The sequence below is a fragment of the Talpa europaea genome (genome assembly GCF_964194135.1).
Source record: "Talpa europaea genome assembly, chromosome: 7".
NCBI classification, from domain to species: domain Eukaryota; kingdom Metazoa; phylum Chordata; class Mammalia; order Eulipotyphla; family Talpidae; genus Talpa; species Talpa europaea.
The window spans coordinates 62844992-62869797 of record NC_140074.1 but is presented as its reverse complement, the minus strand read 5'-3'; the positions used below and the strand labels follow the sequence as shown (position 1 = coordinate 62869797).

The 24806-nt window shown below is 43.6% G+C and overlaps 1 protein-coding gene across 1 annotated transcript in view; it reads left to right on the top strand.

Annotated features, from left to right (window-relative positions):
• Positions 1 to 1315: 1315 nt before the first annotated feature.
• The window catches only part of SUSD1 (sushi domain containing 1), a gene marked incomplete at both ends in the record, with an annotated part of 88399 nt that continues 64908 nt past the window's right edge, over positions 1316 to 24806 (top strand). The window contains 5 exon segments of the mRNA XM_084237804.1: positions 1316 to 1421; positions 15292 to 15405; positions 18404 to 18559; positions 23299 to 23451; positions 24092 to 24271. Of these exon segments, the coding sequence (XP_084093930.1) occupies positions 1316 to 1421; positions 15292 to 15405; positions 18404 to 18559; positions 23299 to 23451; positions 24092 to 24271 (709 nt within the window).

Sequence of the window (24806 nt, the reverse complement as noted above, 5' to 3'; positions counted from 1 at the left end):
CCCAGATTCCTGCAGCAGCTCCAGGCTGATCTTCCCGCCTCCTATGCCCCAATCTCAATCCCACAGAGCAGACAGGGAGCCTTTCTGATGAGGTCACTGTCTGCTTAAAACCCTGCAACAGCTTCTCAGCTGGTTTATGAGTCTCATTTATCTCCTGCACCTTGATGCCTCTCTTCAATCCTCTTTTCCACTTCACGGAGGATCTCCTCCACGTTTCCAGAATACATTCATATAGTCATATATATATATATATATGAATATTTGAATGTAAAACATATATATATTACCTTATATATATGTATTATATATTACCTTATGTATATATATTACCTTATCCTACATTTTTGTGCAATGTATGATTTCCCCGTGAAATTCTCACCAATTCACCCGTGCACCATCACCATCATCCCTTGGGCTGGTGTTCCCCCCTGTCCTGATCCTTCTCCTTCCTCCTCCCCTGCAGAACGTGTCTGGGCTATGGGTGCCTGTTGATTTTGATTTTTACTTTATTATAGAATACATTCTTGCCTGCGTCCCTTCCAAAACGCCCTTCTCACGAAGTATAGATTGGTTTTCTTTTCTCAGAGTCTTAGTTTACCTCCTCCTTGAAGCCCTCCCTGAAGCCCCAGGCAGGGTGATCTAGAAGCAAGAGGAACTAGCGCCAGCCCTCCCCTCCCCCAGCTCTGCCTCCCCTTGAGAGCTGTCACGGTCTAGTCTGTCTTCCCTGGGTGGCCTGGGCCTGTGGCTTCTTGCTCTCTCTCTGCTCTTGGAGAGCCACCTCACCTTTTCCCTTCTCGGAGGTTTCCACTCCTGCCCTCACCTCTCTTCTCTTGCCACCCCAGAGTGCCTTTCTGAGCCCGCGTGTCGGTTAGGATCCCCGTTCATTTCACTCGCGTAGAGCCCGTGTCCGCTTCCCGTGCCCCCTAACTCAGCCTGGGACTCCGCGTGCACCTGTGTCACACGCGCTGGGCCCGCGTCTGTACCCCCTTGGGGCTGTGCGCCCCGAGGGCCGCCTCCCACCTCTGCCCAACGCGGGTCCCCAGGGCCCACCGCGCGGCTGCCGCGCAGCAGGTGCACGCGCCAGTGAAGGCGCGAGTGCCCGAAGGAGCCGCCGCCCCGCGCGCGGCCTTGCGGGAGGGAGGGGCTGCGCCCCCCCCCCAGTCTCTCCCGGACCCCGCGGCGCCCTCCGCTCCCCGCTCCCCTGCGCGGCGCCGGAAGCTGCCGGACCGGCCCCCTCCCCGCGGCGCCCGCCGCCTTATCTCGGCGCCTCGGGCCACAGGAGGAGCCGCGGGCGCGCCGGGAGGGACGCAGCGGCATGGGCCGGGGGCCCCGGGGCGGGGGCCGCCCGCCTCGCCCGCTGCTGCCGCTCCTGCTGCTGCTCGGCCTGGCCCGCGGCGCCACCGGAGCGCCGGGCGCGGACGGTGAGTGCGGGCGGGGAGCGGGCGCGGGGGCCTCGGCGGGGCCCTCTCGACGCCGGGCGCGCCCGGGACGCTTCCCCGCCCCTGGGCTCGACTGGCGCGGAGCCGGGGCGTGGAGCGCAGGTGGGGCCCGCGCCGGCCGTTGGGCATCTGGAGGGCGGATCTCTACCCAGCAGAAGGGGCGCCCGCCCCGCGCCCCAGGGCCGTCCAGGAAGGCCTGTTTGGAGACCGGCAGGCTGGCGCCCCTGCACCCGGACCGGCCGCGCGCTCCTCCCGGGACCCCAGGCGGGTGGGGGCTGGGCGTGAGCGCCGGCCCCCGGGAGCATCAGGCCCCGCGTGGAAGGGCGTGGAAGGCGTGGGAGGGCGTGGGAGGGCGTTCAGGCTGCACGGTCACGCTTCCGGCCCAGCTGTGGCTTTTTGTGTGACAATTTTTTGACCTGAAGCAATTTTCTTTCTTCCTTTAACTTTTTTTCACTTTGATGAAGAACTGGATGCTAGTGTGGTGCGAAAGAATTGTAAGGAAGTTGACAAAAATCAAGCATTCGTTAATCGATTCATTCGTTTAACAGATGGCCCTGGAGGCGATTCTCTGGGCAGCCTGTGAGGTCGAGGTGCTGCCCAGCGTTCAGCTCATATTCTGGAGGAGGCAGACGAGCGAATAACCCGTGTAGGAGCAGTGGGAGTAGTTTTTTTCCCCCTTTCTGAGGAAGCAGGGTTGACTGTGGTAGGAGTGACAGGATCATTCTTGCTAGAGAGGGTGCGGGTGGGCGGAGGAAGAAGGGAAGACTACTTCCAGCGGAAGGAATCTGGTGGTGGCATGGGTGAGGTGACCCCTGAACTGGGCCATCAGGGATTGGTAGTATTTGGATGTGAGAAGCTGAGGAAAGGCATTCCAGCTCTTAGTGGAGGGCCCAGTGAGCTCTCCACAAACATGCACAGAAGGAATGAGTTTCAGATGCAAGGGAGGACACGAGGGAGCACATAGAGGCACCAAAGCATGAGGCCTGTAGTTCAGTTGTCTGACATGTTGGGAGATGGATGGGACATGGGGTTGTTGTAGAGCAACCCCGTCACAAAACGGGGTGCCTGACTGTGGGTCCTCACCCGCGCGCTTAAAAGGACTTATCAATGCTCTACTGCAGGCACACGCGAAAGGTTAATAAAAGGTTTATTTACAAGGGAAGGGAAATAAGGAAATGTACAGCTCAGGGAGAAAAGTGGGAGACAAAGTTTTAAATGAGTCCTACCCGATCCACCGATCTGGAATCCCAAAATGGCACTCTGAGAGCTGGCTGCAAGCCAGGAGCCGTGAGGCCAGGAGGCGAGCCATCGCGACCCATCCCAAGGCCCACGTGTTTGGTTTTTATACCCAACCTGGCTGCCCAACTCCACCTTCAGGTCCCAGCCACCTTCCCTTTGGTGGTGACGGGATTTGTCTTTCCCAATGTCTTGATGGCTTTAGTCTGGAGTGGGGGTGGGGTCCTGGGATTAACTCAGGACATCATTTCCCCCTAACAGGGTTGGATTTAATAAAAATAAATAAAATTTTTATATTTTAACCAGCAGCGCTGGTTCGATTCCTGCCGGCCAGAGAGATAAACATATGGCACAGCAGACCTCTGCTGTCTCTCCCGCTGCTCCCCTCAGCAGTGTATTTCAGTAGATCTGCCTCTTCTGCTCCCCACTCTCTGTCTGGTGGATCCTCTCACCCTCCCGTACCTCTAGCCTTTACCCCAGTTCTTGTATAAAAATAAATCTTAAAAAAAGGAGTGATGTAAAAGGTGGAAGTACCGATATACTACAGCTTCCTTAATAAAATCAAACACTGCTCCCAAAGTGGAAGGGAACTTTCATATTAGGAGATCTGTTGGGGAGGATTCTGTAGCTCAGACTCCTTTCCCCCAAATTTTCTTTGCCTTGGAGCTTTTATCTTCACTGGTGGATATCTCTCTTGATGGCTCAACCTTCTGGAGTGGCCACTTATGTACATGAGGTGCTGAGGGGGACTTTCTGACTCCTTCCCTAACTTGATCTCCCACTGCAATATCCACAAAAACTTGTAGAAGCTGAGAGCTGATTTTAGTACCTTTGTGTTAAGACTTTCTGGTCTAGGTAATGCCTATGTGATCTCATCAAATTGCTGCACTAAGATGGGTGAACAAGAAACCCTCTGCAACTACTTAAACCCTCATCAGCCCTCTGCAACTGCTTAAAGGATTGGGGTGAATTTGGGGAAATGGAAATTGGGTTTCCTCATTGAGCCTCCTCTTCCTATATTGACATTCTCCTTTTCTTTACAGCCTTGGAGAATCTGATTTTATTAAGGGCAGGTTTCCTTCCAGTGGGCCATGTGGAGAATGCCTGGGAACTTGAGCCATTGAGGAGGTTGTGGCCTAGATGTTCTGAGGATCGGACCTGTGGAGTAATTGTTATAGAGAAGCCCCGATATTGAACGGGTTCCTGGCTGTGGGTCCTCAGCCGCACGCTTTAAAGGGACTTATTAATACTCCACTACAGACACACACAAAAGGTTAATAAAAGGTTTATTTACAAGAGAAAAGGAAATAAGGAAAATGTACAACTCAGGGAGAAAATAGGGAAATAAAATCTTTAATGCGTCCTACCTGATCCGACGACCTGGAAACCCAAAGTCACTCTCAGAGCTGGCCGGACTCTGCAAGCTGGCAGAGAGCCAAAATGGGGGGGGACCCCCCAAAGCCCACGTGTCTGCCTTTTATATCAACCTGGCTGCTTAACCCCAACCTCATGTCCCAGCTACCTTCCCTTTGGTGGTGATGGGATTTGGAGTTTCCAGTGTCTTTGGCTTTGGACTGGGGTGGGGGTGGAGTCCACAAAGCCTGTATGGAATTAGCTTTAGGACATCCTTTTCCCCCTAACAATTCCCCCCTTTCACTTTTTGCCACCATTTCCATGGTGATGAAGATCAAATATATGGAGGTTGGGATGCAGTCTCAGATGAACATTTTTTCCAGGTTGTATGGAATTAGCTTTAGGACATCCTTTTCCCCCTAACATAATGACAGCAGGAAGGACAGAATGTGGATGACAAGGTGGACCTAGAACCGGAAGGATTAGTCACAGATGTTAAGGGGCAAAGGAATAGCAGTGGAAAGATGACACCACTTGGAGACCAGGTGACTTGGATATATGGTTGTATAGGATGAGAAAATGAGTTCGGAAACAAGATGACCAGTTGTTTAGGGTATCCTGAATTTGAGGTGATATTAGGGCCTTTTGAGGGAGGAAACCAAGAGGGACTGGACAGTAAATGTGTGCACGTGATATGGAACTGATCCACTTGAAGACTTGCGGTTGATAAGATTAAGAGGATGAAAGACAAATTTTGAGGGAAGAGGCAAGCAGAGGACAAAGAGCAGCTGCCTCACAAGCCAGAAGAACACTAAGCTAGTTGATCCTCAGGGACCTCAAGGGAGAAGAAACTGAGGGCATGAAGGAGATTCAGAAAGGCTGTGAGAGAGCAGTGAGGGTGAGAGCAGTGAGGGTGAGAGCCAAATGCAGAGTAGGCCCTCTTTCAAGACATGAGGAGAGTGAAGGTAGCATTGAATTGGACCCATCGGGTGAGTACAAGATTTTTTTTTGCTTGGGGGGGGCTGGAGGGGGAAGGTAAAGCATACTTAAGCTCATGTTAGACTGAGGAGCATGATTCAATAGAGGAGAAATTGAGAATGCAAGATATTTAATGGAGCAGGTCAGAAAGCAAAGTTGGTGTACAGGTGGGAAAGGTGAGTCCCTGCAAGGGAAGGGAAGGAGAATGAAGAACTGTTCTTTCTTCTCCCACAATATATACTTAGCAAGTGCTGTTCATATTTCAAAACCAGTCTGGTTATCCTCCCTCCTGGGAATTCCCATGGAACTTTCCATTTCCATTTGCAGCTCCAGTGATCCCATACCTGTAGCTCTGCACCAGGTACAGTATGGACACTTACACATGTATACATGTTTGTATGGTACACTTACTCTACACATTGTACCATATTGCAATGAAATTGTTTGCCTAAGAAAGCATTGTGAGTAGGGAATGTGGCTTGTACTAGGAACCTGGTGTAGAGATAAATAAGACCACCCAAATGAGAATAAAGGCTATTTATTTATTCAGAGCTTGCTGTAGCAAGAGTCAGCCATCACATTTGGCAGAGACTCAGAGGCAGGCAGGGGACTGTAAAAGCTTTACAGTAGAACAAAGGATGTTGGCAGGAGGAAGCTGGAGACAGCTTACTAACAGCAGGCATCCTGTGTGATTAGTTAGAGGAGCATATTAGGCTTTCTCTGATTGGTCCTAAGTTGGAGGTGGAAGGCACAAAATTAGGGAAGCTAGCAGTTATTGATTAAATCCTGACCATTTGGGACTTACTGCTACAAAGGCTGTGGTTTAACTTCCTGGACCGTTGGCTACAGAGTGTGGGTCAGAGTTCTGTTTTTATGTGTGGCCTGGCCATTGTCCCTTTGTCTGTTCAGACTCTCACCGGTAACATATGTTGAATTACATTCCATTGCTATCAAATATGTTTCAGAGCATAGAGGGAGAGGGTGTAGGTGGGTGGGGTGCCAGCCCCGAGGGGAATGGAGAGGTTAGGAATGGGTGAGGAGGGGTGGAACTGGCCATTCCTGTTTCTTAACCTTTCTCTGGCATTGCACTGGGTCTGGGAGTGGCTGGGGAACTTGTTGACTCAGGCCTGGCTGGGGTTGGGTAGCCGGAAGGAGGGCAGGCAGAGAGTTTGAGAATCTTGGGGCTGCAGTGGTGGAGAGGGTTGGGCAAGTTCTTGGGGTGTAAAGTGCACCTGACTTCACTAATAATGCATTTCAAAGACTGTCTTCATTCCCGCATCATGAATCACACAGCATATTTGCTCTTTAAATGCAGAAGAGAAGGAAAGAGGAGAAATGGAGAATTAATTGTTTGGCAGTGAAGTTGCTCAAAGTAAGGGAGCACATTCCACCTCCAGGGACTGGCCCTGGCCCCTTCTCAGCTTTCTGGTCAAATCCTAAAATGGTCTCCTAATTCTCTGTAGTTCCACGTAGCAGGTGGCCTGAGCTCTGCCGAGGAGACAAGGAGAATTAATTGCATGGATTAAGAAAAGGTATCCCGCCTGCTCAAGAGCATGAGGGAAGTGTGAGACAGCCAGGGACTAGGTGACTCGCTGGACAGGAACCTAGGGTGGGGCGTAATCGAAGCGCTGTATGACTCAGAGCTCAAAAGCATGGCTATCAGGCCTCTCCGTGCACATTGATTCCTGGCATGGAGGCCAGGTTGAGGGCCCCACTGCGACCTAGTCTTGGCCAGACGGGAAAGAATCTGAAGGGGCTTAGGGCAAAATGAAACTGGGGGTCCTGTAGCCATGTTAGAGGAGAAGTTGGTGATTCTTGAGAGGTTAGGGATAGAGAAATAGTTGATGGTTTACATCACCCTGAAAGGTTTATATTGCTTGAGATTATACAGGGTTCTCTTTTGGGGGATTTTAAAGCAGAGGCTCTATTTTTATTTTTGTCTGTCCGGGACGTTGGGCAGAAGAGATGGGGTTTCTCAGGCTCTTTCCATCTCTGGAATTGGGTGCAGTCTCGTAAGTCTAGTGTAGAAACTTTGGAAATGCTTTGTCTTACTGAATTTTGGTCTCCTTTTGCTTGTTGACTCAGGCCACTTGACCTGCTTCAATATCCTTGAAGATGTGAGAGATAGGACCTCAAGAAGGCAGTGCAGTGGGTTTCTTTGGGGGTTAGATTACGACTTACATTCAAGCATTTTTGCTTTTAAACCACCTCCCTTGATAGTGGACGCAGTCTCTTCATCCAGTTGTTACTGTCCATCTGCTGATATCTCAGAAGTCCCATAAGTTGTGGCGTGCATATTAAAATAAGGAGCATGTCTTTTTTGATTGCTGAATAATATTCCATTGTGTATATATACCACATCTTCTGATCCAGTCATCTATTTTTGGGCATTTGTGTTCCAGGTTTGACCTATTGTAAATAGTGCTGCAATAAACATTGGGGTGCAGGTGCTCTTTTGAATCAATGTTTTTGTGTCCTTTGGGTAGATCCCTAGGAGTGGAATTGCCGGGTCTTATGGTAGCTCCATTTTTAGTAGACTGAGGAATCTCCAGACAGCTTTCCATAGTGGTTGGACAGTTTGCACTCCCACCAGCAATGTAGGAGAGTTCCTTTTTCACCACATCCTCGCCAACGTTTGTTGTTGCTAGTTTTTTTGATATGTGCCATTCTTACTGGTGTAAGGTGGTATCTCAATGTGGTTTTAATTTGCATTTCCCTGATTATAAGGAGTGTTGAACATTTTTTCATATGCCTGTTGGCCATTTGCATTTCCTCTTTGAAGAAATGTTTTTAAGTTCTTCTGCCCATTTCTTGACTGGGTTGTTTATTTTGTTTTTGTTGAGTCGTGTGAGTTCTTTATATATCTTTGTGATCAGTCCCTTATCAGTTGCCAGGGGTGCAAAGATGTTTTCCCAATCAGGGGGTGTCTCTCTTTTGGTTAATGTCTCTTGCTGTGCAGAAGCTTTTCAGTTTGATGTAATCCCAGGTGTTTCTCTTTTCCTTGACTTACTTTGCTTTGGGTGATGAGTCTTTAAAGATGTTATTGTGGTGTATGTCTTGTAATGTTTTACCTGTATTTTCTTCTATATATTTTATGGTTTAAGGCCTTATGTCCAGTTCCTTTCTCCATTTTCAGTTGATTTTTGTGCATGGTGAAAGGTAGTGGTCTAGTTTCATTTTTTTTGCATGTGGTGGTCCAGTTTTCCCAGCACAACTTATTGAACAAACTATTCGTGTTCCATTGCATATTCTTTGCTCCTTTGTCAAAAATCAGTTGTCCATATGAGTGTGGTTTTATTTCTGGGCTCTATTTGTTTCCATTGGTTCCATTCCAATTTGGTTCCATTGGTCTGTGTGTCTGTTTTTGCTCCAATACCAAACTGTTTTAATTATTATGGCTTTGTAGTATAGCTTGAAGTTTGGAAGTGTGATACCTCCTTTCTTCTTTGTTTTCATCAGTAGGGCTTTGGCTATTTGTGTTTTTTTTTGTGGTGCCATATGAATTTCATCAGTATTTGTTCTATTTCTTTGAAGAATGTCATTGAGACTTTTATTGGAATAATGTTGAATCTGTATATTGCTTTTGGTAGGATGGACATTTTAATAATGTTAATTCTTCTAATCTATGAGCAGGGGATGTCTTTACATTTCTTTGTGTTTTTTTCTATTTCTTTTAACAGTGTTTTATAATTTTCTTTGTATAGGTCTTTCATCTCTTTTGTTAGGTTTATTCCCAAGTATTTGATTTTTTTTTGTTTCAATTATAAAAGGGATGGTTTTCAAAAAAGATAAACTCATGCCATTTGCAGCAATGTGGATGGAGCTAGAAGGAATTATGCTCAGTGAAATAAGCCAGAAGGAAAAAGAAAAATATTGGATGGTTTCACTTATAGCAGGAATATAGGGGACCCAAATAAGACATCAGTGTAAAAAAAATAATAACAGTACAAAACACAACAAAGCAAAAACAGACAATTATAAATCAGAGACATACTGCAGGGGAGGAGGAGGGAGAAGCATCAGAGGGAGGGAGGGGTACAGGGGCCAGGGGTGATGGTGCACCAGTGCATTGGTGAAGGAAACTCTATGGGGACTACACCTGAGGGGGTGGGGGAAGCAAATAATATTGTTTAAAAATGAAAAATGATGTAAAAAATAAAAAATTAATAAAAAAAATAAAATAAGGAGCAACAGTGACTCCCCCAAGCTGGCAGCCCCCAATCCACTCAGCCTATGGGTCACTTAGTGTGTGGTGGAGAGGAGGCAGGTGAGCCAGGGTGAAAGGGTGGGAAACGGAACTTCCAACCTCTGTGTCCTGGATTACCTGGGAGACTGGGAAGGGGGAGTGGTTATGCAAATTAGAGCGGTTCCTAGACTATCAACCCCACAAATCGGTGGGCATCCCGTCTGCTTTGGGTTTTTGCTTGACGGGGTGCTTCATCACTCTCCCCATTAGTATAATTGGGAACTGGCTAGCTGTCAGCACCTTCATTTATTCATTAACAAAGAGCTGTTGAGTGGTTGTTATCTGAATGCCTAACACATTTTAATTGTTTTACGGGTATTAACTCTCTACTCTTTAATCCTCACAAAAACCATAAGACGTAGATTTATTATTATCCCAGATTACAGACTTACAAGAAACTGAGGCACAAAGATAATCAAGGATTACTCAACTAACAAGAGGCAGAAAGAAAATTATGGCTCAAATAATCTCTCTTAACCCTGCTCTTAACCACCCTGCCAAATACCAGGCTCTGCATCTTGCGGGACTTGTGTCTAACAATAACAGTAGCTATGGAAAGAGACATAAATATTCATGCAAATTATCTCTTTGTACAGTGCTCTCGCGCTCACACAGCATTTATATTCTCATTTAATCCTCACAACATGCTCTCCATCCAACAGATTAAAACTGGAGGACTGACAGTTTATCTTGCCTGAGATCACACGATGAGGGAGCGAGAGAGAAGACTCCAAACTAGGTCCCCACTAAAACCTGCCACAGCCTATTGCTGTTGGATGTAGTTTTTGCTGCCTTAGTTTCTGCAGAGTGGAGGCAGGAAGTGAGTCTAGGGGCGGTAGCCCTAGTTGGGGCGTTAGAATCATAGAAACAGAGTATCTGTCAGGCTTTTCCTCCTAGATTTGGAATCCCCACACTCCTGGTTTTTTTGCAGTAATTTTAGACACTCCTGGGTGGGGGTTTGGGGCTTTTCACCCCTGATGTAGATCTCTCAGTTGCTACCTGGCAGCCACCTCTCTGCTCTCCCGAGCAGTTCCTGATGACCCACATAAAGTCACTGACACGGATGTGAAGCTGCCTCCTCAGCTGACACCACCCCCTTCAAGTTACAGAGGGGCAAAGTGATCCTTCTAGAAGTTCTGGAGAATTCCTGTCTGTGTACCATTAATCCAGAGCTATGTTTTGCATTAGTCCAGACTTGGTAAAAGATTTCCCAAGCATTGCCTTTGCTTTCCCAGGATTTAGAACCAAGTCCTTGAGGCCAAGAGACACTTTGCATGCTACTCCTAGAGTGACCCAGGGAGCTTCTCAGAAATGCAGATTCTGAGGCCCCACCCCACACCTGCTAAATCAGAATCTCTGGGGGTGTTAACCAGGTAGGGTGAGCAACTGTCTTGGTTTGCATGGAGTTGAGGGGTACTCCGGGACACAGCACTTTTTAACTGGGACAGATTGGTCCCTCTATCTCCAGGTGATTTGTAATTAAGGGACTGTTGAACAATAGACATGATTGTGTGGTCAGAAGCGGCACATCCTCTGCCTTTCCTTGCACTGGGGTAGTGCTCCCTGCTTCTATCTCAAGAACTTTTTCCCAGGAAGCTCCCCTATAGGGCCCTAAGATTAAGCTAATCATGGCTGATTAGCCAGCTTCAGTGAGGCCCTCTTTCTCTGAAAACCACATTCTTTTCTGCATGTGGTCTGATAGGCCCTTGGTAACCTGGCATACAGCTGGTCTTTTTCTGCTGGCACGAGGAGTAAACTTTCATTGCTATGAGTCCTACTACATGCTGTGTACTGTCCTTGGGTTTATACTTAAACTAAATTATTCTTTTTTTAAGAAATACTTATTGAGTTAATATTGGTTTACATTGTTGTTGCCATAATAGAGGTGTACGATCCCCCCTTACTAAATTATTCTTAATAAGTCACTGAAACAGTCACCTTAAGGATGAAGTGTTAGAACCTTAGAAGGAAAAGATTTTAGTGGTCATTTCACTCCTGCTCCTTGCAACGTGGTCTGCCTGTTAGAAATGAGAACTAGAGGCCCCAGACCTATCAAATCAGAGCCCGCAATTTAACAAGAGCCCCAGGTAATTGAACATGAAACATTTGAGAAGTCCAAAGCTCTTGTTTTATGTATGAAAAAACTGAGACCCAGACAGGTTAAGTAATTTGCAAAAGGTCACACAATGAGTTAGACTCATTTAGGCATCTAGGCTAGTGTCAGATGTGATTTTTTTTTAAGCAGCATTATAAAGACATTTATTTATTTATTCTTCTTTTTAAAAATTTTTTACATCATTGTTCATTCAGGATGTAATTCTGACTCCAGTCCAGTGGTTTCCCCTATACCTGGTTGCCTTCCCGTTAAGGCTGTGTTTTGCTTGTCTGGTTGTATTTATTGAATGAATTTGAACTTAATCTATTAAAAAATTCTAACATCTATTCTTCACTAATTCAGACTGGACTATCTTTAATTTGTTTGATTGGGTGGCACTATGCTTCTTAATATTTTTATGTTTATTAGATTCACTCAGTAGTTCCATGAAGTAATGTTTTCCATTTGATGGAAGTCTGTGGAATGAAATATATATCAATTCTACTATCTTTATCCAGACAAATATTTCATGTAAGAGAAGGTACCGTTTTATTGTTGATTTCATTAGTATGCTGTTTAGTATGCAACACACACACACTGGGGAAAATGTTTCTGCTACAGAGTTAACACAGTTGAGTTTGTGGTCTTAGCCTATTGTTTCTTCATCATTATCATCATCATCATCTTCTTCTTCTTTGTTGAAGTAGCATTGGTTTATAACATTGTATATGATGTGCGGGAACAGGGTTCACACCCCCTCCAATGTGTGTCCAGCCCCCATCCAAGCTCCCATAGTTGTGCTCAGTTATTTCAGGAAGTATTTCCAGGATTTTGGCTGCATGGGATTTTAATGAATTGGCAATGTCCTTATGGTACTGTTTTAAACTGTTATATATTACCAGCGATTCAGTATAGTTAACCCATACTGGTGGACCATTTAGGTTTAGATCTCCTTCTCATTTAGCTGTGCCTGTGGCCCAAATAATCAGGAGCATTTCTGGCCCATTTTCTCCAGGTTGTAAAATTCCATCTCATACTGGAGTTAGTGAGCGGCTCCAGGCATTTTACTACTCCTTAAGCATTTTCACCCACTTTCTTGAACCTTCAGCCCTGACCTTTCAGCTTGTTTTCAGAGGTTTTTACTCAGTGACTCAATTCCCGGGCCCTTCAGAGCTGGCTTTTGGCTCTTCTCGTTGCTCAGGCAGCAACCATGTGTCCTTCTGTGAATATTGTTGATATCCTCATCTGCCCTCATGTTCTCTCCCAAGGTTTGTGTTTTTTCTAGTCCTTAATGTCATTTTGGGGAGGTGGAGGGAGCAGTTTCAGAGAGTGTATTACATCTGTAGTGTTTAACTGGAAGTCTTTCATTAAGTTTTTTTTTTTTTTTAAGATTTATTTTTATTTATTTATACAAGCACTGGGTACAGTCAGAAGTGTGGGAGGGTGAGAGAATTCACCAGAGCCAGAGCAGGGAGCAGAGCAGGCAGAAGGACTGAAGTACACTGCTGAGGGGAGCAGCGGGCGGCAGGAGAGGTCTGCGCGCCATGTGGGACCCTCCGGTGGACGGGGAGCAGCCGGGGATCGAACCAGCACTGCAGAGGCTGCGGGTAGGTTCGCAACCCAGCGCTCAACCGCTGTGCCACCGGGGAGGTCCCTTTCATTAAGTCTTTATGTATTTTTGTTACAAGCTTTTTCTTATTCTAAATGTGTGTTATCCTTGTTCTTTCTCCCCCTCACCTTTCTTAACTGAGTTTTGACTACTTTATTGGTCTTTATGATGCACTGACTTAGGGGAAAGTATTTGTTTTCAATGAATTTAAATATATTTTACAATTCTTTATATATATATTTAAAGATTATTTATGCATACAAGAACTGGGGTACAGGCCAGAGGTGTGGGGGGTGAGAGGATTCACCAAAGACAGAGCGGGGAACAGAACAGGCAGACTGACTGAAATACACTGCTGAGGGGAGCAGCGGGCACGTCAGGAGAGGTCTGCTGCGCCATATGGGCAGCTCCCTGGCTGGGGATGCTGCAGTGGCTGCGGATAGCTTCATAGGTTGCGTCCCAACCCCTTGCGCCACCAGGGAGGCCTCCTATATATTTTTTTTAGTCTAGTAATTCCTAACCACCTACAAACCTCTGTTGTATTTTTTTCTTTTCCCCCAAACTTCTTGTATTAACATTTACCCCCTCTCTTTTGTATAAAAATGTAAAACTCTTATTTTCTGACTATATGCTATCTAATATTAATATTTCAATTTTGATATCCTCTTTATGCCAGGAATTAATTGAGAGTGCCCTGTAATTTCCAAGTAGGTTTTCTCTGGGGGATGCTAAGTCATATGTTTTACTTTGTAGTTTTATTACAAGGTTGTCAGGCAGGATGACCTGTGCAGTTTCTACTTTTTTGAACTTTGTTGCATTTTTCTTTCTACTCTGGGATATTTGTAAAAATTCCAAGGTTAATTTTGTATTATGTAGTGATAAAGCTGTTTCATCTCATATCTGCGTTATCTTTTGTTTAAAAAAAATAAAGCAAGAGGGCTAGGATCATTTGGAAACCTCCCTCTCTTAGTTGGTTGCATGCCTGGAGCAGCCTGAGGCGCTAGGCTTTATTACCTGTGTAGTAATGGGGCCAAGACCAAGATGAAATTCCATGCTGGCAAGGTTCTCCTTACTAGGTCACTTCTGAAATTACAGACACTGAGAATGAAACACAATAGCCACATAGCCAGGGGTAGAAATTCTTGTTTGATCTTGGGTCATATATTACCATCTGGTAGCTTTGGATGTTTTCGGAGTTTTAGCCCCAGACATTTTGCTGTTTATCTAAATAACTTCTATCTGATCATTCTTTTGGGCACTGTTATCTCACTGACATTTAAAACATTTTCACTTTTACCCTAAAAGGAAAATGGATAAGGTAATAGATGAATTTTTCTTCCCTCCATTCACTTTTTGAGTTGTATTAAGTATGATGGCAGATTCCCTTATCCAGACACTTAAGAAAAATATATTGACTCTTTAAACTGTGCCGTAATGACATATGGGCAAGTAACAATCCCTGTTCTTGAGAAGCTCACCCATAGTGCACAAGAGCTGGATAGAATATAATGACACATTATCAGGGTTGATAGGGAATGTATAAGGATTGGGGGCACAGAGGAAGATACATTTACATTTTCTCAAGAATGGAGGGATAGGAAACACCTCGGGAATGTGATGTTCATGCTGGATCTTGAAATGGGAATGGGTGCTAGCTAGGTAGAGAAAGAAGAATAGGCATTGAAACTCAAGGGAGCACCATGCCCATGACTTGAAATTTGAAAGTAGTCAGCCTCCTCCCTGGAGAATACCTTGTGTGGGTCTGAGAATGATGAGGCTGGAGGGTTAACCTAGAGTCAGACTGCTAAGAGCCGTGAATGGCAAGGGAAGGGATTTTACTTGACTTTGCTGGCAGTGAGTGACCATTGCATGTTTTTGATGTTGAGTATTCAACTTTGGTATTCCTATTTTGATTCTCTACTGTAAATTTCTTTTTTTTTTTTTTAAGTAAGTTTTTTTATTTATTTATTTTTTTTAATATTTATTTATTTATTTATACAAGCACTGGGTACAGTCAGAGGCACAGGAGGGTGAGAGAATTCACCAGAACCAAAGCGGGGAGCAGAGCAGGCAGAAGGACCAAAGTACACTGCTGAGGGGAGCAGCGGGCGTCAGGAGAGGTCTGCGCGCCATGTGGGACCCTCCTCCGGTGGCCGGGGAGCAGCCGGGGATCGAACCGGTGCTGCAGAGGCTGCGGGCAGCTTCACAACCCAGCACTCAACCGCTGCGCCACCAGGGAGGCCCTCTACTGTAAATTTCTACTACCTTGAATATGACTCATCTAGAGTAGGTGATCGAAATTTTCTTTTCCTAAAATGTGCAATTTATGATTCAGGTTCAGATGTCTGTGCCAGTTGCCATAAACATGCTACATGTAAGCAAGGAGAGGGGAAGAAGATGTGTATTTGCAACTATGGATTTGTGGGCAATGGGAGAACCCAGTGTATTGGTAAGTTTTGAATCCTTGGTTAAGTTGAAAAGTTGAATCAAGAAAAAAGATTCTCTAGTGTTGGAGAATTGATATTCTTGGGAAGAAAACATTGTTATTTTGCTCACTTGTTTTTTTTTTTTTTTTTTTTTTGCAAGAAGGCTCGTCAATTATAGTCTTTGTCTTAGAGTTAGAATATATCCATTCTTGTGGGCTTCCAAGTAACTATCCTTCACACTAGAGGTCATTGAACTTAAATTTCTAGATATTCTCTGAATTAGCACACATTTGAAATGTTTCAAGTCTTGAGTTTAATTCTTACTAATTTGTTAACAAAGTATTAATTTATCATAATATTAATTATTAAGCATTTATTGATGCAACATTCTTTTTTGATATAAAACTTAATATTAGTAATATAAGGAAAGACAAAATCCAATTTCCTATTGGACTTTTGACTAAATGGCGAAATACTATTGCTTTGTGTCTTATGTCTACCCAAAATCCATCCTCAGAGTCTTTGTAATTATAACCCTTTGTGTGAAGGAACACAAAGACCTTTAGACTAGAAGCATCTGAGGTTGTTTTTTGCCTTGTGACATCCACCGTGGCCAGAGTCAGCACAGCAACTTTATAATAATGAATGTTACAATGATAATCTCTAATCTCAAGTTTCCTCCCAGCAACCTTGTTACATACAGTGAAGATATTGATAGTTTTTCCTTGGGGTTTTGGATTGAGAATCTACAACCTTGTGATATCTTTGGGTTTCTTCTCCCTACAGAAAAGTAACAGTCTAGTCCTGAGTTTAAAAAATTATATCACCTTCCCAAGATACCAGTTTTCACAGTTGCTCCCCCTCCCTTGTCAGGGCCTGCAGACTGCAATTGTGCCTTCTTTGACCTTCTCTCTTTGGAATTCTGCTCATGAGGAGTATGGAAACCCCACCTTACCCCCTTGTAGCAGAGGTTTGGAAATGAAGCTGGAGTTGAGGAGCATGAACAAGCCTTCTCTGCTCCTGCCCCTTGTGAAATGCTGCTCTCTTGAAAGCTGGCTGCACTCTTGATTGTTCTTTGACTTCTGAACAGTAGAAACTTCTCATAATGTGAGGAGGGAGCTTTATTTATTTACATGGTATTAGCTCCCAGACACTGGACATTGCATATCCCAGGCTTGGGTCTGCTGAGACTGAGCCATAGATTACAGGTGAGGTTCCACCTGTGTCAGAGAAGCGACAAAATGCTCTGAGCCAAGGGACCTAAGAATTCTAGAAATCCCTACAAACTCAAATATCCCTTCCATGAAAGTCTTCATGGGGGACATGCCTTAGAAACAATGGCAAGGGCAGGAATATCTCATTTTATGGGCAACTGGGCTTGTGTCTGATACCCCTTGTTCTGTGAACTGGACTGGACACTAGGCCTGGCTGTGCTGAGCTTCTGTTTTGTCTCTGTCATCACACATGCAAAGCTAATCCCAGACAGTCTCAACCACAAATCATGCTCTTGGTGCAATTCAGTTTTTAAAAAGATAATATGAAGAAAAAGGGGGAAGCAACCCTAAGTTTTGGGGGGTACTTTTGAGTTAGCAGGAAATGAATGCAATTGGGAGAGGCAATTTTATTGCTTTGAGGTTTAATGAAACACTAAATAAAAACCAGAAAGACTGTTTCATAAGTTAATTCTTTCCCCCCACAGAATAAAACAAAACCCAAATCTAGCTGGATAGATTAAAAGGATGCTTAAGAAGTTGGTCACTGGAGTTTCCTCTGAAGGTAGAGTGTAGGGCAGAGTCAGCAAAGTCTGGCCTGCAGGCTAAATATGACTGCTGTCTGTTTTTGTCGAGGTTTATTAGAATCCACCACCACTCACTTGTTTCCCTAATGTGTATGGCTGCTTTTTCCTCCAAATGCAGGGGGCAAGGGTAAGCAGTTGCAACAGAGGCTGACTGATTCTTTGCAGAAAAGCTTGCAAAGATATGAAAGATTTTATCTTCCTATCAGATAGAGAGCTCAAAATTGCCATGATAAAGAAATTCAAATAAATGGAAGAAAATGCAGAAAAACAAGTCAGAGTGATATAAGGGTACCCAGAAAAGCTAATCAAGAGTTACAACAGTGAGAAAAACAAATAAATGTCATGAGAAGTATAACTCATGAACAAAAAAGAGAAATTGATGATTTAACTAAGAAAATAAGGGAGCTGTAGGATGTAAAAAGATCAATAGAAGAGACATAAATTTTCACAAAAAGCTAGGGAAGCAGACTAGACCAAATGGAGGATCAAATCAGTGACCTTGAACATAATTATGCACAAAGGACCTAGGCAGAAGAAGAAAGAAAAATACAAAGAAAATAAATGAAGCAACAGAAAAAGTTTGCTGACCCTGGGGCTAGAGGACAGACATTTTACATCTCTGTCAAATTATTTAATGCAGATAATCAAGGCAGGCCCCTATACATTGTCCAGCTCCTCCTCACTGGTGTCTGACATTACTTACAGGGGTCACTGATGATTAGCAGGAGCTATTCCTGCCACCGTATTAGCCCTACTCCCGGATGAGGCTTAAGCACTAATTCCATTGTGTTTCCTGGTAACTCAGAAGTAACAAATTTTCCAGTTAATCACTGGATATAATATTGTCCTTCTCTGGCATTTATGAAAAAAATAAGAGAATGGCTAAGCTGGAAAAGTGAGATTCTGCTGGATTTGTAACTTAGGCCTCTGACAAGATCTTTTTAAGTGTGGAAAAATTCAAAAAAGAACCCTCTTCTCCCACTCTGCAAATAAGATGGATTATGAGATTGACATGCTGGGCAGAGACCCCTAACATGCACTTTCATAGACTTGTGGCTGGAGTCTGTGAAGCAGAGTGAGAAGAGAAAGAGCTGGGGAAATATACTGTGAAGGTATTGTCCCAGGCTCTGGTCCCGAGTCCACAGCACAGGAGGGCAGTGTGGGGTGCTGAACATGGGGGAGATGGATCGCTGTCTCTGTGCCACATCTTCTTATATCAACAGATAAGAACGAATGTCAGCTTGGAGACACCGTGGTCTGCGGGAACCACACATCTTGCCACAACACTCTCGGAGGCTTTTATTGCATCTGCCTAGAAGGCTATCGAGCCACAAACCACAACAAGACCTTCATTCCCAACGATGGCACCTTCTGTGCAGGTACTCATGAGGGAGCTGTGGGAGGGTGATGGTGGGCAGGACCTGGGGTATAAGAGGAAAGGACAGGCTGGGACATTGTGTGATTTAATGTAGGGACTATCCCAGCAGGATATCCATAAGGGACTGATTACTCACTAATATTAGGGAACTGTTGATTTCATTCACTTAGAAGGATGGTATTATGGTGTTTAGGATTTTTTTTAAGATTTATTTATTTATGCATACAAGAACTAGGGTGTAGGCCAAAGGTGTGGGGGTGAGAGGATTCACCAGAGACAGAGTGGGGAACAGAACAGGCAGACTGACTGAAATACACTGCTGAGGGGAGCAGCAGGTGAGACAGGAGAGGTCTGCTGTACCATGTGGGTAGCTCTCCAGCTAGGGGAGCTAACCTGTGAGATGTAGAAATTCCTCCCAGAGGAATAACCTCAGTGAGGAGTGCAACCTTTAGGACCTCAATAGCTTCTAAGGTCAGATTTCTGGGTGTATTTTGGTCGAATACAAGGGGTGAGCAAAACCCTCCTAATTTTCAGTGGCTGTTCTGTTATCTGAACTCTGTTTATGGCACATCATGATAACACAGCTCTTTGGTTTTCTAAGAAAATTTTTGGGGAGTCATGAAGATTGGAGGGGGAAAAGGATGTCTGGTTCTAAGATGGTTTTATAGAAACTTAATGACTTTGCTTAAAAGCTTTGTGATATTTAAAGTGAAAGGAGAAAATGTTTTATCTTCGTCCCCACTAGAACTGCGGGTTCCGAGCTTTGGTTCATTTTCCCTTTTGACCTGTACCAACGTAAAAATCCCTCAAAAGTACATTCGATTTATTGGTGGCACAAGTGAATACATTCCCTCAGAGAAACCATTTTACAATATCCTGTTGTTTGGTTAGCAAGTTATTTGCTACCTGATTGCAGAAGTCACTCTTGACAGCATTAAATTAGGTGCATTTAAAAAACCCACAGTTAAAAAAAAGCAACATCTTCTAAGATGATGATCTAGAGTTCAGTTCATTCAGTCCTCATTCACCAGGCACTTCCTATGTGCCATGACTGTGCCAGTGAGAGGTAACGGTAGAGTGTGAATTTCATAATAGCCTTAGTCATGGGCAAACCAAGGGACTTAGTGGCATGTACTTATCTGGGAAGTGAGGAAGGGATCGGCGCAGCTTTCTGGAGGACCTGAAATTGTGTTTTCAAGATCGTAGGAGTTTGCCAGGGAAAAACTTGTGCAACTATATCAGAACAGTTTCAAGGATGTATTTGACATTTATAAAAAAGAAAGGGGAAGGAAGACAGTATAGACAAGTCCCAGCCAAATAGATGCCAGGCTCTGTTCTGTTTATTCTATTTTTTGTAATGATTTAGTGATCTTTCCTTTATCTAAAAAAAAAAGTTGTCATTCACACATGCTCAAATTCACTCTTTTGAAGTGTAATTCGGCAGGTTTTAGTATATTCACAGAATTGTGCAACCATCAACACTACCTAATTTCAGAACACCTCTGCCACCCCCAAAAGAAAATGACTTTTCTTGATGAGTCTAAGCTTCTTTCAGAATCTGCCACAGAAACATCAGTGAACTTTCACTGGGCAGAGGCTTATCAAGTTTGGGGGTATCAGCAGTTATCCAGTGTTTATCTCCAGCCACAAGCTGTGAATCCTAGTTCCTGAATTCCAAGGAATCCTGCAACCAGGTATTTATTGTACTCTGTAGAGTTCAGGTCAAGTTCAGCAGCAGGTTGTAGGTGCGCCTCTTTGGTTGTCACCAATGACAAATGAGGAATGGGTTGCAAGGATTTTAGGGTAGGGCCTCTAGTTCTGGAGAAGTACCCAGAGCTGTCTTCTGAATGATTCTTGGGGATCATGGTAATATGGCCACAAGGCACAACCCAATGGAAGATGCTTTGGCACTGCCAGTGTGAGGGTGGTTTTACATGGATGGGCCCAGAGTCAGGGGAGAGAAATGAGACTGGTGTGGAAATAGGACCAGGGATAGTCACTTCCCCAGTGTGACTCCAAATGGGCATGGCCCTAGTAGGTCCTGCTGAAAACTACCATATACCCTTTCTGTGTCTTTATATCCTCCTTGTCTCAGGAATCCGTCTCAACTTTGATGGCAACAGCAACCTGATTTGTCATGAACTCATTTTCCTGCAGTATCAGGGCCTATGCCGTAATGACTGAGAAATGGGGAATGGACTAAAGAAAGGAAGAAGGAGGGGCCTTCCTGGTAGCATAAGGGTTACGTCTCAGCACTATAAAAGCTATCTGCAGCCACTATGACCTGAGTTCAATCCCCGGCCAGGTTGCTGACACACATGGCATAGCATAGCAGACCTCTCCTGTCTCACCTGCTGCTCCCCTCAGCAGTGCATTTCAGTAGATCCACCTGTTCTGCTTCCCATTCTGTCTCTGATGAATCCTCTCATCCCCCCACCCCCATACCCCAGCACCCTGGCCTGTGCCCCAGTTCTTGTATGCATAAATAAATAAATCTTAAAAAAAAAAGAAAAAAAGGAAGAAGGAAAGGAGTGGAGACTTTGCCAATCACCAATACCTGGGACTTCCCCACCAATACATAAGAGAGTGGTCAAAAGAGGGCAGGGGCTATGGTGTGGAAGAACTGTGGGGACTCCACCTGAGGGGAGAAACCAATTACTGTCCAAAAAAAGAACAGTGATGTAAGAAAATAAATAAGTGAAATTGATAATAACAATATTAAAAAATAATATGGTCTCTGGAGCCAGATATAGGATTTCCGATCCTGGCTTCCCATTATTTCTCTGTGTGACTATAGTTCAATTACTTAACTATGCTGTGTTTCAGTTTCTTCATCTATAAAGGAGAATAATTGCTTCTACTTCACAGAGCTATTGTGAGGCTTAAATAAGATGAAAATAAGCAGTCATAAATAATGAAGTGTGTTAGAACAGTGTCTGGCATATAGAAAATGACATGAGAGTGCCTCCCTGGTGGCACAAGGGGTTAAGCACTGCACTATGAAGTAATCCGCAGCCACTGCAGCATAAGTTCAATCCCCGGTTGGTCAGGGAGCAACCCACATGGCGCAGCAGACCTCTCCTGCCTCGCCCGCTGTTCCCCTCAGCAGTGTATTTCGGTCCGTCTGCCTGTTCTGTTCCCCACTCTGTCTCTGGTGAATCCTCTCACCCCCGCATCTCTGGCCTGTACCCCAGCTCTTGTATGCATAAATAAATAAATCTTTAAAAAAAAAGAAGAAAATGACATGAGAGAATTATATTTATTAACAATCATTATAACAATTATTGTTGTTAGGTGTTCGAATAACCTTACACAAAGCAAACTGATGAATGTCTCTAGTGACTCCTATAGAGATCATCAATATCTAGAAACAATGAATTTTTCCCCACCATTGACGCTTAGTCACAGTTTTGCCCTATGTACTTGCACTACTTCTCTTTAGTCCACTGAGAAATCTGTTCATTCCCACTATTTTTTGAGGAGTCTGGGGTTAGTAAAACAGGATAAAAAATGATTTGTGCCAAAGCTATACATATACATTTTACAAATTCCTCGTTGGAATAAAAAAATCTTGATGAGCTTAAACGATGACTCAAATATAGGCACACATGTTGCTTTTTTGCCGTGTTGAAATCACCTCTAAAATTTATTCTAGATTGAGAATGATTTATATTATTTTTAAGGAATCCTTTCTTAACAGTTATCAAAAACTCCACAATTATATTGTCACCATGATCATGTTATCAGCAATTGCTTAACTAAGTTTTATGATTTCATTTCTCACCACTCTTTGTTGTGTTTTATGTCTTTTCCTTTCTTGACCTTATTTATTCTGGTGCCATTTGCTGGCTTGAGTGTTTTCTTAAAATCTTTTTCTGCAAAGAAATGTCAGTGTTATAACTTTCTAAAGTCATTCATGGTCTAAAAGGTCATTTTTTTGTTTAAATGTAGCATGACGTTTTGTCCCTTTCCCTTAGAATTTGTAAATATTTCTCTACTTGCTACTTATACTTAGCACTTAGTCTTTCAGACAAGAAATCCTAGGTCATCTGCTTTTCTTTTCTTATAGATTTTCCTTTCTTTTGGGAAATTTATAGATTTTTCTCTCACTCTGTGAAATTCAGAATGACTGACTTATTTTTCAACATTTATGCCTGTTGCATTAAAAGTTTATTTGGATTTAAATACATAAGCAGGGGGATTTTTTCTTTTGATTAATTTTTATACATCTACTCCATTCTTCTCTTTTTTTCTCCTTCTGGAAGCCTGTTTTAAGTCCTTCTGATCTTGGTAAAATTAGTAAACTCCTTTTAAATTATTCCCTTACTACCTGCCACACCATCCTATACTCATAAACTGGAAAGCATTTTCCACTGCCACCTAAATTATTTTGTATTTGGAGTATGACTTCAGATACCTTACTATGAAGTTGAGACCATCCCTATTTTATAAGAATTGAATTTTTTAAGCATACTTTTTCGGGGATGTTTTGTTGGGTGTCAGAGGGTTGGTGATGATTTTTATAAATTTCCAGAACACAACAACAAGTATTTCTTGAGCTCCTTTTAGTGCCTATGATGTAAAGGACTATATAAGTTGCCCCAAGAGTAAAATAAAATTCACAGCACAGTTAAAAACAGCTGCATCTGTTTTGAAGGCAGCTGGAGAATGTGAGAAATGGCTATCACAATGCTCCCTCCTTTTTTTGTCTCCCTTCTTGAATCTGGGATGGGTCTCAAGACATAGATGAATGTGAGGTTTCCGGCCTGTGCAGGCATGGAGGTCAGTGTGTGAACACTCACGGCAGTTTTGAGTGCTACTGCATGGATGGATATTTGCCAAAGAATGGGCCTGTGCCTTTCCACCCGACCAGAGATGCCACGTCCTGTGCAGGTGGGTTTCTGTCTAAGCATGCAGCATCTGATGGTGAGATTCTATTGGTCATGATTTTCTCCTGCTTTGAGCCTGTGTCTATGGCTTGGGTTGGGGATGTGGGTGGAGATGATCTGTTCTTTGCACATTTGTACAAACTGTGAAGTAAAGCAAATAACATGACCAAGAAAGAAGGGGGTGTATTTAAAATGCTAAAATTAGTAAACGTTGGACATTTGTAGCAGTTAATAATAATAATTGACATTAATTCAATATGCTAGATAGTAAACGCAGCTGATCTGGGAGGATCAATATCTCAGATGTGACCCTGAAAAGTCATAAAGGCATATATAAGCTTAAGGTATTTTGCTATTCAGATTTTCACCTCAGAGTCTAGGCTTCTATTTGGTGTGGATTAGTGAGTTAATTGCCAAATTCATTCATCTGTGTGTATGTATAGATGCTATTATCCATGGAAGGTCAGAAGATTGAAGACAGTCATTGGAACCAGAAGGCATATGGAAATGAAACAGCCTATTTAAAATATGCCTTAGGGTGTGTGTGTGAAGAGGGAGGGGGGAGGGATAGAGATGGAGGGAGAGTATGAATTTTGAAAATTCACATGCACATAGTAATGAATTTGATATTACGTTATTTTCAGAAATAGACTGTGGCCCCCCTCCTGACGTCCCAGATGGCTATATCCTAGGAAATTATACCTCTAGGCTTGGCAGCCAGGTTCATTATGCTTGCAGAGAAGGATTCTTCAGTGGCCCAGAAGACATGGTTTCAAGCTGTACAGCCCAGGGCACATGGGAGCCTCCCAAATTAAATTGCCAAGGTGAGTTTTCAGAAGGTTTAGGTTCCCAGCTCATACAAGTTTGAGATTGTTTTCATTTTTCTTTTTTGGAAGGTAAGTGAATGAAATAAATCCCATAAATTCCTATTGTTTCTCATAGGTTTTCCGTTGATTCTCTTGTTTTTTTTCAGGGATAGTGTTTTATCTGCAAATAACAATAATCTTTTATTTGTCTACATCTAAAAAAGTTGTTTTTCTCTTGATTGACCACTTGATTAGTGTTTTCAGAACCAAAATTTTAATACAGATATTGACTTTGAATATTCCTTTTTTATTCCTGACTTCCTTGGAATGGTTTTACTGTTTCATCATTCATGATTTTGATGTTTTGACAACAGTATATCTTCTTATATTCTTGTGTACACAGTGTTATGAGCCAAGTGATTTGTATGTACATATCGCCTCATTTTATCCTGACAATACATCTATTATTATCATGTTTTACAGATGAGAAAACTGAGACACGGAGGTTAAGGTCTTGTTCAAGGTTATACTGTTTCCTGGTAGAGTGAGGGGC